At 36.2% G+C, this 17,111-nt stretch overlaps 6 protein-coding genes across 6 annotated transcripts; 2 read left to right on the plus strand and 4 right to left on the minus strand.

The window, feature by feature from the left end:
* Positions 1 to 359: 359 nt before the first annotated feature.
* On the minus strand, positions 360 to 1,441 carry PHYBLDRAFT_73503 (hypothetical protein; the record flags this gene model as incomplete). The annotated part of the gene is made up of 3 exons (XM_018442869.1): positions 360 to 694; positions 876 to 1,100; positions 1,207 to 1,441. 3 exons carry the CDS (start codon positions 1,439 to 1,441, stop codon positions 360 to 362), a joined length of 795 nt encoding a protein of 264 aa, XP_018289892.1.
* Positions 1,442 to 3,902: 2,461 nt separating this feature from the next.
* Positions 3,903 to 5,870, minus strand: PHYBLDRAFT_169770 (hypothetical protein; the record flags this gene model as incomplete). Its single annotated transcript, XM_018436159.1, has 6 exons — positions 3,903 to 3,990; positions 4,114 to 4,266; positions 4,424 to 4,510; positions 5,164 to 5,246; positions 5,391 to 5,503; positions 5,768 to 5,870. 6 exons carry the CDS (start codon positions 5,868 to 5,870, stop codon positions 3,903 to 3,905), a joined length of 627 nt encoding a protein of 208 aa, XP_018289893.1.
* A 475-nt stretch (positions 5,871 to 6,345) lies between these two features.
* On the plus strand, positions 6,346 to 8,260 carry PHYBLDRAFT_73502 (hypothetical protein; the record flags this gene model as incomplete). The annotated part of the gene is made up of 7 exons (XM_018442868.1): positions 6,346 to 6,370; positions 6,435 to 6,607; positions 6,683 to 6,996; positions 7,068 to 7,221; positions 7,305 to 7,525; positions 7,599 to 7,891; positions 7,965 to 8,260. The coding sequence occupies 7 exons, from the start codon at positions 6,346 to 6,348 to the stop codon at positions 8,258 to 8,260; spliced, it is 1,476 nt and encodes a 491-aa protein (XP_018289894.1).
* A 624-nt stretch (positions 8,261 to 8,884) lies between these two features.
* On the minus strand, positions 8,885 to 11,096 carry PHYBLDRAFT_113796 (hypothetical protein; the record flags this gene model as incomplete). The annotated part of the gene is made up of 10 exons (XM_018428356.1): positions 8,885 to 9,116; positions 9,186 to 9,443; positions 9,516 to 9,584; positions 9,675 to 9,793; positions 9,901 to 10,052; positions 10,191 to 10,312; positions 10,412 to 10,475; positions 10,601 to 10,670; positions 10,797 to 10,878; positions 10,969 to 11,096. 10 exons carry the CDS (start codon positions 11,094 to 11,096, stop codon positions 8,885 to 8,887), a joined length of 1,296 nt encoding a protein of 431 aa, XP_018289895.1.
* A 591-nt stretch (positions 11,097 to 11,687) lies between these two features.
* On the plus strand, positions 11,688 to 13,186 carry COX15 (protein required for the hydroxylation of heme O to form heme A, COX15; the record flags this gene model as incomplete). The annotated part of the gene is made up of 4 exons (XM_018428636.1): positions 11,688 to 11,893; positions 12,049 to 12,235; positions 12,382 to 12,852; positions 12,986 to 13,186. Coding segments are annotated over 4 exons (1,065 nt in total), but the record flags the coding sequence as incomplete, so codon positions are not given.
* A 1,115-nt stretch (positions 13,187 to 14,301) lies between these two features.
* Positions 14,302 to 15,410, minus strand: PHYBLDRAFT_75371 (hypothetical protein). Its single transcript, XM_018443053.1, has one exon. It carries the CDS (start codon positions 15,374 to 15,376, stop codon positions 14,444 to 14,446), a length of 933 nt encoding a protein of 310 aa, XP_018289897.1. The 5' UTR covers positions 15,377 to 15,410; the 3' UTR covers positions 14,302 to 14,443.
* Between the last annotated feature and the right edge of the window lie 1,701 nt (positions 15,411 to 17,111).

Consider the following 17,111-nt stretch of genomic DNA (forward strand, 5'->3'; position numbering starts at 1 on the left):
CAAGTCTAGTCTAGTCCTGGTGTTCTGTCTTGGATTGCACGTGTAATTACAACATAATCTGATAGATAAATGAAATCGGTGTAAAATAATATATAAAAAAGACGATTGCTTGTGTGAATGGAGGAGCTTTTATTATCATTTTATTTTAATGTCTTTATTCAATAAAGTTAGATTTTGATGAGTGATGAGATATATAGAAAGGTTTATTAGTATATAGTTAATTAATTAATTGATCAATTGATTGCTTGACTGATTAATAATATTATATAAATAAATAAATAGAAATGCATTTAAAAAGGGATATGTAAATGTAAATGTATATATAAGGATCAACCTTTATATTTACAGACATTATATCTCTAGTACATGTTCTTGTGCTCGTAATTGTAGTCATAGTAATGAATTGGCTCTGGTACTTGCTTCTGTCTTCGCTGAAGAGAGCTGGCAACAAAGAATCCAAATGCGATCAACATGCAGCCGCAACCAGCACCAACCAGGTAGATGGACGGACCCCAGTGCAAAGACAAAGCCTCAGACAGACCGGCTGTCTTTTTGAGACCATTGAAGAGAATCGAATAGCAGACGATGACCAAGGCCAGTCCAGCACCACCACAGAGAAAACCAATCAAACTAACCACGGTTCCAACGATTGGTTTGTTGTTGGTCTCACGCTGATTATGTACGAGTCCAGCCACTATTATTATAATTACTTTAGAATGTTAGCAAGACTGTTGATAATTGGTGTAATTGATAAAAAAGGAAACATGGACATGCGTTTTCTTTTCTCTTTTTATATGTTGTAGCATTAAGACTAGAAAAAACTAGAAAATAATAATAATAGTACTACTGCTTCTAACGATAATAATCATACATACAGATAGTAATGCTAAAATAAAGGAAGAAGAAGAAACATTGGGAATACTTGCCGATAATTGAAACAAAAGCCAAAATTGTAGCAGGCATGATAAAAATGCTAAACTTGTGAATTGACGCAAGATCTTCCAACTCAGCCAGGATATTGGAATTGGAATTGGGATTGGGATTGGGATCAGTCAGGTTCCCAGACGAGACTGAATTCATTACACTAATTTGGTTGCTGTCTAATTTGTTTAATTTATTATTAATATCATTGTAATTATATAGTTTTTTTTTATCCAAGACTCTCGATACACTAATTATATACATATTTAATCACTCTTGACTTACCCAGAGTAAAACCAAATTTTGGATCAATACATTGAGATCGACTTCCGTTTAAATAGAGACAGGAATTATAGAGTCCATATCGAATGGATGCTCCTGTGGTTGATTGATCTAGCCGTGCAAAGTATACATCTGGCAAGATTGTAGAATTGAATGTGGTGCCAAGGTTTGATACAAGGAAGACAGCCAGTGCCAAGGTAGAGAACAGAACTGCTGCAGAGTGTGGTTGAAGGAACATTTTTTCTTTTCTTTTTGATACTGTACAATTTTTTCTTGGTTTGGATTATATATATATATGTATGTGTGTATGTATGTATATAGAGGGAGAGGGAGGGATATGACGGTTAAAGAGATAATGAATGGAAAATAAAAGAAAAGAGTAAAGAAGAAGAAGAAGAGTTTATGAAAGAAATGTTGGAGAAGTATCAAAAGTGGGCGATCTTTTATGTCTTGTATATATTGTACAAATTAACGTGTAACATTGGGATAATTTAAATACCACTAAGCAATCAACCTAGTAGCTAACCAAGTAACCAAGTAACTAACTAATAATTAAATAAGTAGACACTTAGATAAATAGATAGATAGATACATGCATAGAAACTGTAAATTGGCAGGATACGAGCCTATCTGTGTGTGATGTGTGATTTGTGTGATTTGTTTAATTAGGGCAAGTGATTAACAGGTTAATTTAACTGTATCGGTAAATTTTATGGATCTATTTGGGTATTCATCATGATACAGAATCCCGGTTTCCTTACTTTGTCTACCAAGTGGAACAATACCCCTCTCTCTGTAGTTACAATTGGCTGAGTTTTTGCTTCTATATATATATATATATATATTTGAAGGTTACGATCCATGTTGAAAGATTTATATATTGAATTATATTATTTCATTTTATTGTATTGTATGATGATTTCTGAAATGAATTTCTTCTTTATAGAACCAAAGACCAAAAAAAACATGCAATTTAAGTTACCGAGCTAGAAATCAGTAAAATAATAATAGTATTAGTAACAATACAAAAATCAAAGCTTTGTAGACAGAGTATATTCTCAGTTGCTATGTACGTCTGTATATATATATACATATATGGAATATATTGACAAGGACAGGTACAGAGGCAAGTACAAGAACAATACGTTTATAGTATTACTATTGTTAATGAGTCTAGGAAACACAAGGGAAAGGAAGAAGAAGAAGTACTTCGGTAACTGTCTTGTTTTCCGAGATCTTGATTTTTTTTTCTTTTCTCTCCGGGGTGAATTAAGGGTTATAATTTCAAAGACTTGTAAGGTACGTAAAAGTTACCTGTTTCATATTCTTGGTTTCTTTTTTGATCTCCTACTTTCCACACTGGTCTTTACGATGATAAAGTAAAATACCTTTTTCTGTTTTATTAATCTACCTGAACTTGCCTTACATTATGATATCTTGTAGTGCATTAATTATTATCTTGTATATGTATTTCGAAATAAAATATAAGATATAAAATATCTTGTGAGATTTTTGATTTTGATTTTCTTTCTTCATTTGAAAATAATAATAATCGGAATGACAAGAGGTGTGCACCCGATGAACTAGTTTGGTTGTTGTATACCAATGACAGTTTTGGGGTCCCTGAACAACCCAACCACAGCCGGAATGAATGTACCTCGGTTTGCAAATATGAAAGTACAATACAACACAATACAATACAATACAATACAATACAATACAATACAATACGATACCATGTCATGTCATATAAAAACAAGTAGTTGGATATTGTACAAGGTTCATTATAAGGAGAACAAAAAAAAACATAGCTTGTGTAATATATATATACATACACACAGAGAGAGGGTGCACAAGGAAAAAAAAAAGACAAGAAGAAGAAGTCTATTAATGGGATCTGAGGACCACTTTTGTACACCTTCTATACTAGGTTTAAAATACATGCTTATACACCAGTTTTCAAAAATAAAATCAAAATTGCCATATATATATATATTGTTAATTTGAAAAAAAAAGAAAACTTTATTCTTAAATAGAAAGGTAGTAATTATAAAGTTAAACATTTTATTTTTATTTTTCCTAAATAGATAAGTAAATACTCGATTGAACAAAATGATATGAATGAGTGAAAGGTACTTCATACAAACTATGGACTTCTTGCTTAATCTCATTTCATCAAATAGATATGATGTCTAATACTCGGCTAATTATGTCTACAAGATCCCAACTATCGATATAACATAAAAGAAGTAAAGTAAAGTAAAGTAAGGTAAAGTAAGGTAAAGTAAAAGCATGTTTTTAATAGGCAACTGTTCATCAGTGTCAATAAGCTATAAAATCTTTAGACTTTAAAGACAAAAGAACTGTATACACAGCTATATATTTATATATAAGATTATTGTTGAAATACTAAAATAATAATAATAATAGTAGTAGTAGTAACATGGAGTGCAAAATTCTCTGGCGTCAATTACTGTCCGGCATTGGTTGTTTTTGTATACTCTTTTGTCAAACAAAAACCAGGTTCAATATCATTATCGGTTTTCTGATACTCTTGTTAAATGGGTCAACCTCTAGGTAGTCAACTGTTGTCTTTACTGACATTTTCTTGTACCTCCACCTCTTATCCTGAATATCCAGATATCAAATTGCTGTACGAAATTTTTAATGACCCATCAATTGAAGAAATCAACTATAAATCAAGCTTGGCTGACCATGTTAATCCCATTTGCTCCACAGACAAAAGTTTGTTTAAGCAACTCCAAGACCTTTAACCAGACGATATACCTGAATCAAACCAGATATATATTCCTAATAATAGATTGTGTATTTGCGATACAGCTTGAGAATGAATCTCAAGATTTTTTTATGATAGGTTGCATACTAGGATTCCTCTTTCACAGTACATACCTCCATAACTCTATCTTTTTATATATCCTGGAACCATTATTATTCACAAGTGAAAAAAGGAAAGAAGAATTGTCATTTGTAACGAAATTCAGGGCAAACCTAGCTGGAAGAATGAATTGCATCAAGTGCTTGGCCGAAGGACAGCCAAAAAGTCTATTTAAGCGATATTCAACAGGAGTAAAGTTTACCAGTTAATCATGGCAGAAATAGATAATATGAGATGGTTAAAAAATAAGTACGGTTTCCTTTACATGTTTAATTTCATTTCATTTCATTTTCATTTTCATTTTCATTTTGTTTTTTATTTTACTGTATAAGATTGCAAAAAGAAACTTCATTTAAAGATTGCTTTAAAGATACTGCTAAAAATGGTCCAAATATTAACAATACATAAGCACTATAATAATAAAATATTCAAGCAGGAATCCAAAGTGTTAGCATTTAATACGCTACCACTTGATCTGAATAAGAGAGGGATATTTAAAGTTTTGTACATGGTATATACACACGCACTAATATATATTCTTCATTAGCCATACTCTTGTCTAACAGTTTTATCATGTATGCTTGATAGAATCTTATATGCTTATATTGAGGATTAATGAACTCCAAGTCTATTAATTGTATAACTGTATTTTCACTATTGAAAGCTCATATCTCTCATCATTTTTTTTATCGAAATGTACACAATATGTACTTTCTGTTTGTTTATTAATTTTATAAGAGTCATAAACGTTTAATTGCATCGCATGTATAGAGAGTGAAGTGAACTCAAGAATGCCAGTAGAGCATACATTGTCCCACGATATACATCTATACGTACTCGGGGCACCCTAACTCGACGATACGGAAGAGGATATTCCCTGGCAGCTATACATAGCTGTTAGATACTGTCTTATATTGGATGTACATGCATTCAACTGTACCTAATATTTTGTGATTTTATGAAGAAACCAAGATTGTCTAATTGCATCGCATGTATAGAGAGTGAAGTGGACTCAAGAATGCCAGTAAAGCATACATTGTCCCACGATATACATCTATACATACTTGGGGCACCCCAACTCGACGATACGGAAGAGGGTATTCCCTGGCAAATATACATAGCTGCTAGATACTATCTTATGTTTACTCTACGTGGATTTTACTGTACCTAATATTTTGTAATATTATGAAGAAACCAGGATTGTCTGATTGCATCGCATGTATAGAGAGTGAAGTGAACTCAAGAATGCCAGTAGAGCATACATTGTCCCACGATATTCATCTATACATACTCGGGGCACCCCAACTCGACGATACGGAAGAGGGTATTCCCTGGCATTTACGTTGACGGCAAATGTATAAAACAGCTTGCCAAGATATCTTGGTATGAATCGCTCTCTTTTTGCTGTTTGTTGTAAGTCACTTATAACAAACAATGGTTAAATTGCCAACTAGAGATGCAAGTCACATATGGAAAATGAAATGAGCATGGTAAACACCCCCTATTGAATTTCCACTCCAAAAGTTTGATTTTTCATTTTCAAACTATGGATATGGCCAAGAGCATCTGCAGCGGTTACATTAAAATTAGTCTTTTTTTTTTTGACTGTTTTAATGTAAATCTCGCCTTTTCTCTCTCTATAGGATAGAGAAATAAGTTATTTAATACCTTTCTTATTTTGCAAGTTGCTCATTTGATTGGCTGAACTTGGTGTGACTTGGAGAAAAGTAATTGATGTCAACTTATTTCTCTCCCGTAATAATGCACTCATTTATAAAGAGAAAGAGAAAAAAAAGACATCATTATAACCCACATAATCCTCAAACAAATCATATTTCTCTTTTGTTTTGCTCATTTAGAGAAGTCTTTAATAAATCTGAGTCAATAACAAGCTTATAGAAGCAAACAAACAAAACAATTAAGATTAACGTTGCCCCTTGCTAATGAGCATGGCAGGTTAACAATCTCAGGAACTGTTATACACCAGGCACACACACACACACACTTTACATTTATACAGTGTAAACTAGCCATTACACAATAGAGATTTGAATAGTAATAGAGATATACAACAACACTTGATTCTCTTATAGACAACGCTTTTTTTTTACGGTATCTACTTTTTCTAAATTGAACATGTCCACATATATATATATATGGCTCAAATACTTCACTTTACCTAATATTTTGCTTTATTTTATTTTATCTTATCTTATTTATCTTTACCTAAACACTAGCTCATTGCAATGGCCGCTATCAGATTCAAAGAAGGTGGCAGCTTTATATGAATTATTATTATTATTATATAATGATTTTGTGCTGACCACTTTTATAGTTATAAGCTCTTTTATATTAAACCGCCTTGAGAATCATCCAAGCGTCAGTCTAGATGACTTTGTGAAGGAAAACAAAGATTTTATCATTCAAAACACAAATCTGGGTGATAACATAGAGGTGATATGGACCAAAAGATTTGGAACTACAGCAAAAGAGTTGAAAGTTAAATTGGTTAGTTATCATTCTATATACATATATAATCAGGCTCGAGTTTATTTATTTTAAAAACACTGTATCAAAAATTAGACGAGATCGACTGTCAATTGGGGTTCGCTTGCCCTTGAGTATTTAACCAAATGCAAACAAAGCAGAGATACAGTATCCGATTGTTCTACTTCTGAGGCATCATCTTATTCTTATTCTTCGTCATTATCGTTGTCATCATCAGCAGCAGCTTCAGCTTATATCAGTTCCAGAGATTACAAACTGTCCATCGATGATAAAGAGAATATCAAAAAGATGTATAACAGCCTAAATACAGAAAAGATGTGGAAGCTGAGTAGTGGAACAATCGTTGAAAAGATTATGGAGAAAGTAGCACTCGCTTGCGAATACGAGCAGTAAGATTGGATTATATGCGCAAAGTTGCTCTAGTCTAGTAATTGGCTGATCGACTAATTGATGGTGTTAGTCCGGCCCACTCACTAATTCTCGACCCACAAGAAGCATCATGGTCTGAGCACTTTACGGTTGAAGAACTAAAAGAAATAGCGGCACACAAGGCGCCAAAGTTTCAAGACTTCCCGAAAGAAATGGAAGAATATATCAAATCCTACAAAACGTTGGTAAGAAAAGTGATTAACTACTACTCTTACTAATTTGCCTAAAGTATCAAGAATCACTTTAATAACCTTTTAATTCCACAAAGTATGATATTGAAGAGCTCTGGGACCACAATCAGGCGCATACATTCCACCCAAAGAAGCAAGCAGACCTGTACTGGTTGCATCAATCGATAATAAATACATTAGAGCTATATTTTTACAACTTGCTGGATAAAGGACCCGAGAATTCCGAAAGTGATTTAATTCATAGAGTATGGCGACCTATCTACTCATGTTTCAATTGTACCTCAATAAGTGTAAACAGGTAAGATTTATGACCAACAATCACTCTTTTTCATACGATAAGCTTAGTATGCATTTTGTATATATTTTTTTAGCGGTGAGGTGATGAGTAGTGCGTCATCAAGAAGGAAGAATGCCAACCGGGTTCTTCCTACAATTACTCCAATAGAGCGAAAGAAGCTTGGAACTCGAGTGGATCTCTTGTTCCGCACCACGGTGGTTGAGCTGGGAACCGCCGAGTTCAAAAGGAACGAAGATGAAGGCAGCCAATGCCTGAGAGAAATAGGACTAAAGTGCCCTAAAGCAATGAAAGATATGATGGTAGCTTTGTTGGAGACCGCACCCACAGAGCTTGGAAATATATCTACCCATGGATTCCAAGTGTCAGGTAAGAAATGAATTTGCAACATTTTTCTTAAAAAAATATATAAGTAAAGCGTATTCTAATATCTGATCTGTAGGTTTATTAATGAACCAGTTGACCCTGACAATCCCAGAAGGATACGTGTGTAGAGTATCGCGCCTCTCACAGCCACTACGATATCCAGATAGTCCAAAACAGTTTTTCCGATACTTGTATCCAATCCTCAAAGTTATCTGGAATGTCAAGTTGAGAATGGCTGCCACTCTGGAGAGAGTGAATGAGGAGCAAGGCGAAGTTCCTTTATCCTATGATTACCAACCGCAAACCTCTGAAATGACTATTCCTTCATGTTTTAGCCCTAATCCCACCAAGAAAAGAAAATTCAATAAATAAAAATAAAATAAAATGCATTTAATTTAATATAAAACAAAAGACGTATATTTAATGTATATAAAAGTGTTTGTAGCAGTTATATTCTCTTTAACACTACATTTAATGTAACGGCAAAAGTGTACAAGACTTTTATATATATATATAATAGCTTTATTAAATAACTTTAAAGAAGAGAACAATAACAAATGAATTTTAATAATATAAAAATTGCTGTGTAATCGGTGTAATTGAGTTAATTAGTCCTTCCTGTACAAATACTTTAAGCTCTACTGATGATGTTTAAAGCAGTTTAAGATACGATTTTGGTCATTTTGAGGTTACCTGGAATTCATGTCTTTTTTATAGACTTATTAGACCAACCAACCGACCAACCAACAAAAAAAGACAGTCTTAATCATTATGTTTCTATTTAAGAATAAAGTTCAAATTAACGTGGTAATTTGAAACCAGTAGACTCTTAAGCCGAGTATGGAAGGTATACAAAAGTGGTTCACAAATCCCATTAATAGGTTTTATATTGTCTTATTTTATTTTGTCTTCTTTTTTTGTCTTTCTATTTTATACTTTCTTGTGAACCTATCCGTGTATATTACACACGTTATTTCTTCTTATTCTTACTCTCCCTTATACGGCAGCTTGCACAATTTCTGGCTTTTTTCTTGCAGACCGAGTTACATTCCGGCCGTGGTTTGGTGTCCAGGGACCCAAGCTGTCATTGGCATAAAAGTCCATCGGGTACACCTCTTGCCACTCCGCCTTTCCAAGTGCAATTGAGGCCTCATAAGGTGTTAAAAGAGGTTTTGGGAATGCATAGCCCCAATCAATCGAGAGACGAGGGCATGCAATCTGAATCCAACTGATTTATACATACCAGATATCATTAAACCATGAATATATATATATATATCTACATAAATAAACTTACGCGTCTACATCTTCGAATTGTGCCAATTTTCCGGGGAAGATCTCGGATAGCAAGACAATAACAGAAGTCTTTCCAGCATCGCTGATGGTCTTCTCAAGGTACTCCATAACCTGAGGTTTACCCTGTCTACCAAGTGTGCCCAGAATCAGGCCGTACTTCTTTGCTTGTTTGCCAACTTGGATTGCATGTTTGCGAAGTGAGTGCATCTCAGAATGGTCATAGCGTTCCCGAGTGAATGTCTTTCCATATGGATCGTACCTTTTATTTTTATACAAAAAAGAGTCAATTAATACTGTAAAGAGAGGGTTTAGTAGGTATTGTTTCACTTACTGGAAAGCAGGAATATCAGGATTCTGTATCATGATGGATTCCAAATGGAATCGACCGTCACCAATATAGCTAATTATTATTACTACCTTGTTAATATACTTGCCATAATTATTATAAAAATTATAAAAAAACTAATCTGAAATATAAACACCCACTCACATAATAGCTTCATAACCTGGCAATTTAGGTGAAGTACAACCGAGAATCTCACCAGGAGATAAGGGCTTTGACTGTGGGATCAACATGTCGTATTCTGTCTTTAATGCCTCTCGTGATGCCTAAAGAGAAAGAATGAAAACACATACAGAAACATTGATGCTCTTTAATTATATATATATGATTACATGTGTGCGTCTAGACTTTTATGATCATTCATGAGACTTACCTGTAGTGCAGTAGCAAATTGAATTGTGCTCACCAAAACAATTTTCTTTCCAGTCTCAAAGTTCTTTCTGACGGTGTCAATAAAGTGCGAGGTATCGATCCCAATATCCACAAAAACGTACAGCGTATTGATAGGTGTTACATCCACAGGTACTGAAATATATATGCAAACATTGCCTTTTTGAGCAAAGCTCCTCTTTCCACACACAAACACACATAAAAGTCTTCTATTTCTAAACCCATAATTTTTTCTTTCTTTTTTTGTAGATCACACTTATCGTGTTCACTTACCCAAGCAACTGTGAGCATAGTGAACCAAGAAATCACATCCCAGGGCGCGTGCAGTGAAATCATCTATACAGCAAGCGCCATATGTGACATCACCCATAATCAAAGTCTCGGCATCACAGAAACTATAGATTTGACATTTCTATATTCTTTAATAATCCCATTCCTCCCTTCATTTATATACACAAACAAAGCAAATAAAGAATACTCAAATTATGACTTACACTTCAAGGATATCTGAGATCAAGCAGGCAAACATCAACAGTCCCTCAGGCAATTGAAGAGCGACTTGTAATTATTATTATTTTTGGAAATTTGTTCAACAATTGAGTCAAAAACATTGTACTTTATGCAATTCATTCATTTTATTCTATTTTATTTTCAATCTTTTTAATATTTTTTTAAGTATCTACCTTTCTTTGCTCCTGCTTTCTTTACTCTCCAAACAGTCTTGTGGATCTCAAAGTTGTAGTTTGATGGAATCTATTGAATGTCAATTCTAGTCATTCCATTTATATTCAAAGAAACTACAACAGAAACAAACACACGTATATATATATATATATATATATATATATATATATGTGTGTGTGTGTATACAAGTCTTACTTGTTCAATAGCCTTGTTCAACAAAGGATCATTAAGAATCTCATCAGGAATTTGATTTACAGCTCTGTTGGCTCTTGGTCGACTGGATTCTTTATTGATTTATTGATTTATTTTATTACAAGATCTAATGAGATTCATTTTGCACCAATGGGCTAATTTATAAAAAAAAAACTCACTGGCAAATCCAACAGCACCATCCTCAATCGAAGGTTCATTATCTCCTACTGTTGCTGCTGCTGCTGTCTTCTTTGCACGACCAACAAATCGTTTTCTTGGTTTCTCTGCTTGTTGTGTGTCCATGGTTAGGGGAGGTTTGAGTCAAATTCAACTTTCACTTCAAGACAAGAAACACCCAAGCGGGGAAAGTCGGTCGGCCATCAAAGCCACCATAAACTTCCTAAAACGGGAATACATTTCGAAAAACCAACAAAAAAAATCGACCCACTCACCCACTTAACATATACAACCCCCCCTTGCCCTTGTTCCATACATTATTTGTTTTATTAATATTATTAATATTATTAATTATTAATTATATTAATTGTAGTAATAAAACAAAACCTTTAACCTCCCCCAACCTCCCAACTCTATTTTATATTTATTGCAATGCTTTCAGGCACGGTAAAAAGACTGACAGGGCTGACAAAACCAAGTGCAATTGTACGACCTTCATTGCAATGTCAACGTACATTTGTCACAAAGTATAATGCCTTGAGTGCATCCAAAACGACCCGCTCAGTATTTGCTCAGCCAAGCTTGGTGTCCCGTTTGTCTTTCAACAAGACTGCTCTTGTTTCAAAGAGGTTCGGGTCTACAGTAGTAGAAAAAGTAGTACCAGGGGCCGTTGCCCCTACTATTGGCCAGTCTGCCACTCAGGTAGTCAAGGAAGTTGTCACACGCCCTGTGGTGGCATATTGGCTGTACTTCAATGCCGGTCTTATCTATGCTATTGTGGTGGTGGGAGGTCTGACACGCTTAACAGAAAGTGGATTGTCAATTACAGAGTGGAATGTTATTTCGGGTATGAAGCCCCCTCGTTCTGATCAGGAGTGGGTGGATGAATTTAACAAATACAAACAATACCCCGAGTATAAAATGTAAGCAAGACTCTTCTTCTTCTTTTGAATGTATATATAAATTACAGAGAATAGAGGGAATCAAAAGAAGGAAAAGAAGACCCGGAAATGCTGAGAGAAATAGAGATCTTCATGTTCAACCATTCATCTCCTTGTATTTTTTTTTTCTTGGTTAGTTTGAACCGCCACATGACATTGGAAGAGTTCAAGAAGATCTTTTACTGGGAATGGTCTCATCGTATGATTGGCCGCTTCATTGGCGCCTCCTTTATTCTTCCTGGTCTCTTCTTTGCCTCACGGGGCTATATGAACAAGCGTGTTATGAAACAAACATTCGGTATCTCGTGTTTGTTAGGATTCCAGGTAAGAAAGAAATTAAATAGAAGTTTATGGGTCATTTTGATAGTTTTCCTATACATATATGTGTGTCGGTGTCGGTGTTGGTGCTGGTATTTGTACATATATACTTATCTTTATATATGTGCTTATCCAATATTATTGAAATTTAGGGATTTATGGGATGGTACATGGTTCAATCCGGTCTGTCCCAGGCATTACTTGAGAAACCTGGAGCTGTTCCTCGTGTGAGCCAATACCGCTTGACTGCTCACTTGGCTACCGCAATCCTGATCTATGGCACAACAATCTTTTCTGCTGCCGATATTCTCAGACGCCACAAGCTGGCCACTGGAACTTTCTCTCAAAAGGCTGCCGACTTACTTAATAGCCCTCTCTTGAAGCGGTTCCGTATCATGTCTCACTCGCTTGGAAGCTTGATCTTGATTACTGTCATGTCGGGAGGATTGGTAGCAGGTCTGGATGCAGGTTTGATTTATAATGAATTCCCTTACATGGGTAACGGTATCGTTCCTCCTACTTCTGAGCTCTGGTCAGATGATTACGTTAAGCCAGAAGACAATGGCAAATGGCGTAACTTGCTCGAGAACCCTACCACAGTTCAATTCGATCATCGTACTTTGGTAAGTAATTGATATTGTGTAATGTGTAATGTGTAATGTGTGATGGGTATGATGAGAAAAGAGATATCATAAGAATAAAAAGACGCTCAACTTTGGTCCATTTGTTTGGTATTTGGTATTTGATGTTTTGTAGGCTGAGACAACTGCTGTTGCTGCCACGGCTCTGTGGTGCTACTCTCGTCGCCTTCCCTTGCCAAAGAATGCTCGTCTGGCTGTCAATACCATGATGGGCGCTATTGTTGTCCAGGTTACTCTCGGTATTTCTACCCTGATCTACATGGTTCCAATTGAACTCGCTGCTGCTCATCAGGCAGGTGCTATGGCTCTGTTGACCTCTAACTTTTGGTTGATTCATGCTCTTCGAAGAGTACCCTTGTAAAAAAAAGCCAAAAGAAGAAGAAGATAAAAGCAAAAAGGCAAAAACACAAAAGTTGATTTTTTTTCTTACAAGATACAAGTATAATATCTTTGAATATTGAATATTTATTTATTGACTTTCGATTCTTGTAAATCAGTATAGAATAATGCTACTTATACTTTTAATAATAACAATAATAAACAAATAATAATAATAGTAGCAATATTATCAAGAATAAAATTTACATATATATATTCATTATGGAAAAGGGACCGGTGATTCAGTTGGTGATTTGTTTATTTTTCTACATATCCATACCCCATATACATATATACTGTTTCAATTTCTAGTTCAAGTTCTAACTTTCGGTAGGTTTTGCTCGAAATACAGGTATGTGGCAGATACAGATCTTTTTGGAGCCGCATTCACCCCAAGTGAAGCCATCGAGTATACAATAGACAACACAGTCTTTACTGTCCCGACATTTGCCATGAGGGTTGTTAATTGCTGGCAGTGCAACGACAGAAAATAAAAAGGACACCAAAAGGCACAGCTGGAAGAGATATCTCATGGAAAGATCAAGATGGAAAAGACTGTTATGTTTGTTCGTTTGTTTGTAAAGAAACGCGTTTGATAAGAAATAATCTTTATATATTCAAATTTCATTTATTTGTATATATATATATAAACCATGCGGTTTTTCGTAAATGAACAAGATGACTGAGAGAGAAAAGGAAAGACGATCAAGGGAGGTCTCATTTACAAGAAATATATAAATATAATAACAAATATCAATTGTAGTACTTCTTGAGTTTTAAAGTTGTAACGAAAGATACTCACATCAAGAGATATTTCTTAAAAAGATATAAACGTCTATATATAAATTCATGATCTCCTCCACTCCCTCTTCTCTCTTTACGTATTTTATATTCAAAAATTAACTCTTAGGAGTAAAGTAAAATAAATATAGAAAATGCATTTATTTACTTCATAGTGAGCCACCACATAATAACATTCTAAATCAACCCACACGTGCGCATAGATAAACGTTAAAACCGATCATCATCCGTAACAATTTCAAGGGACACAATAACCACAATAACACACATACACATTTTTTATAAAAAGAATTGTACTTTTATTTTGAAACAAAAAAGAATCTAAAGAAACAACGCACAAGGGGAAGTTATTTCTATTAAACTCTTTTTTTCAAGACACTTCATTGCGAATTGTTTAATCGAAGAGACCGAAACCCATATCGTCATCCTCAGAGTCCTCATCGGAAGCCTCAGCAGCGGCGGCGGGGGCATCAGAAGAAGCAGCGGCAGCAACGGGGGCAGCGGCAACAGCGAAGGCCTCGGGGTTGGCAAGGTACTCCTTGATTTGCTCAGAGCCCTCGAAGGTGTAGTCGGTGGCGACGGAGACGGCCAACAAGTTCTTGTAACCGTTGATGAGGGAGTGGGGAACGGAAGCCAAAGTGGGGTAACCGACAGCGAGGGAGATGGAAGCAACCTCACGGATGGCAGCCAAAAGGTTACCGATCAACTGGGACTCCTCAACATCCAAAACCTCGGAAGAGAAGGCGGAACCCTGGTCGTAGACCTGGGAAACGGACATACCGTAGGTGAAGGGAGAGATGTTCAACATGTTCAAGAGGGCAGCCTCGGAGGGACCGACCTTGGTACCAGCGGCAACAAGGTTGACATCGGAAACGATTTCAATGGTACCACGGGAAATCTTGGTGGGGATACCAAGAGCCTGGAAGAAAGAGGTCTTTCCGGGCTCCATACCGGTGTTACCACCGGGAACGATGACATCAACGGGGGCGACGGCACCAGCACGAGCGGGGGCAGCAACACGGTTGGAGGTGATCTTCTCACGGATGGCCTTGAGGTCAGCGTTGGTGAATACGAAACCAATGTTACCCTTGACGTGGGGGAGGATACGCTCGAACTCGGGACGCTCACTGAGGAAGGTCTTCAAGGCACGACGAACCATGGTGTTCTTACCCATAAGGACGACACCCTCTCCACGGAGGGAGAAACGGATCTGGTGCATCTGGTTGGAGCTGACATTGTCAACGTTGACAATGAAGATGGACTGGTAGGTGTCCAAGTAGGTCTTGAGTTTCTCAAAGTACAATTCCTTGGCTGCTCGCTTCGACATGATAAATAAACTGTTCGAGGACTTTTAAAGAGCCTGTATCAAAAAAATAAGATATTTGTAAGTATCAAAAAATCTTTCATTTTTTTATGGATGTATGGATGTATGGATGTATGGATGTATGGATGGGTGTATAAATAAATGGATGTATGTATGGATCAATAGATCTATGGATGGATGGATGGATGTGTAGATGGATGGATATATATCTATTCTATCTATGTAAATTTGTAGTGGATGATAATTACCGTTAGGTTACAGATAAAGGGAGAACGCCAGGGCTCACAGAGCAGAGGAATTGTTATAGCAATTCGAGACGAAGTATGTGACTGGTTATACTCTACCAAGAAAAAAAAAGTATCGGCGCTCATAATAATAACGAATAGTAAAGAGTTATATATAAATATAGTAAATTCAAAAACCGGGCCAGCAAATGTAAAATTTGTACTCCGCAACTTATATCTTCTTGAGTTCTTATTCTTTCGCGATAGTTTTAATACACTCTAGGACATCTGTTAAAGAGCTGCAGCATACTATGCTAGTATAGATATATATATAGTATTAATAAAAAGTTATATGAAAAAAAGTGGAAATTTTCAGTGGCCCGGTTTTTTAGGTAAAGGTATCTTTTTTTATTTTTCATTAATAAGATACCCTTTCTTCAAAATGCATTTATGCATTCTGCTTTGCATGGATTCAATTAGATTCTTGCACATCTCCTCTGGGATACTATCCCACTCATTCTGGAAACGGGACCACAATTCCCTCATTGAGCTGGCTGGCTCTTCATATTGGTAGAGTTTACCCTTTGTGTACGCCCAAAGGTTTTCGATGGGATTAAGGTCAGGCGAAAACGGTGGGAAATCAATGACCTCAATCCCCTCTGCCTTCAACCACTTTCTGGTATTGGCTGCAGTGTGTGACCGGGCGTTATCATGCAAAAACATGATATCGGACTTGATGAGATTCTGCTTCTTCAAGTTCTTCAGTAAGCCCTGCTCCAAAACTGTTACGTATTTTGGGCTTGTCATGATTTCATTGATCTTGAGAAGCTCTCCGTGACCTCTGGACGAAAAGCATCCCCAAACCATAACGTGTCCTCCAGCACGAACAGGGGAAGTCTTACCCTTATATTTTTTAATTGCCGACTTCTTCAACCTACCTCCATCTCTTTCCATCCGAGCCAAAGCGATTCACCTTACATTCGTCTGAGAAGACAACACACTTCCAGTCCTCCACGGTGAAGTTGATATAGTTCCTTGCGAACTCCATACGCTGCTTGCGGATAGCGGGGTTTGTTTTTACCTTCGGAGGTGGTTCCAAGGTACAGATGAACCCAGATGCTTTTAGCAAGGTGCGGATTGCTGGAGCCTTGACAGCAAAACCTTTACCACATAGCCGTCTCTCTGCCTCTGTTGTTGTCATAAATTCCTCATTTAGGAATGCATAGATGATACGGTGGGCGAGCCTTTCATCGATTTGGGCAGGTCTACCCCCAGGAACTGAGGTGGAGATGTTCAATTTTCTTCGATATCTCTTGACAGAAGTCTGCGAAACACCAGCAATCTTTGCTACCTCGGCTGTAGACTTTCCATGTCTAAGTTCAACTTCAATTGAGAGTATTTTGTCGCGTGAGATGGGAGACATTTTTGTTTTAAAGTTGAGCAAAGGAACAAGGAAAACTCTGAAAAATTCAATATAATATATCTATTTTGTTTGCATGATTGTGATGTAATGA

This window comes from Phycomyces blakesleeanus (assembly GCF_001638985.1).
Source record: "Phycomyces blakesleeanus NRRL 1555(-) unplaced genomic scaffold PHYBLscaffold_14, whole genome shotgun sequence".
NCBI lineage: Eukaryota > Fungi > Mucoromycota > Mucoromycetes > Mucorales > Phycomycetaceae > Phycomyces > Phycomyces blakesleeanus.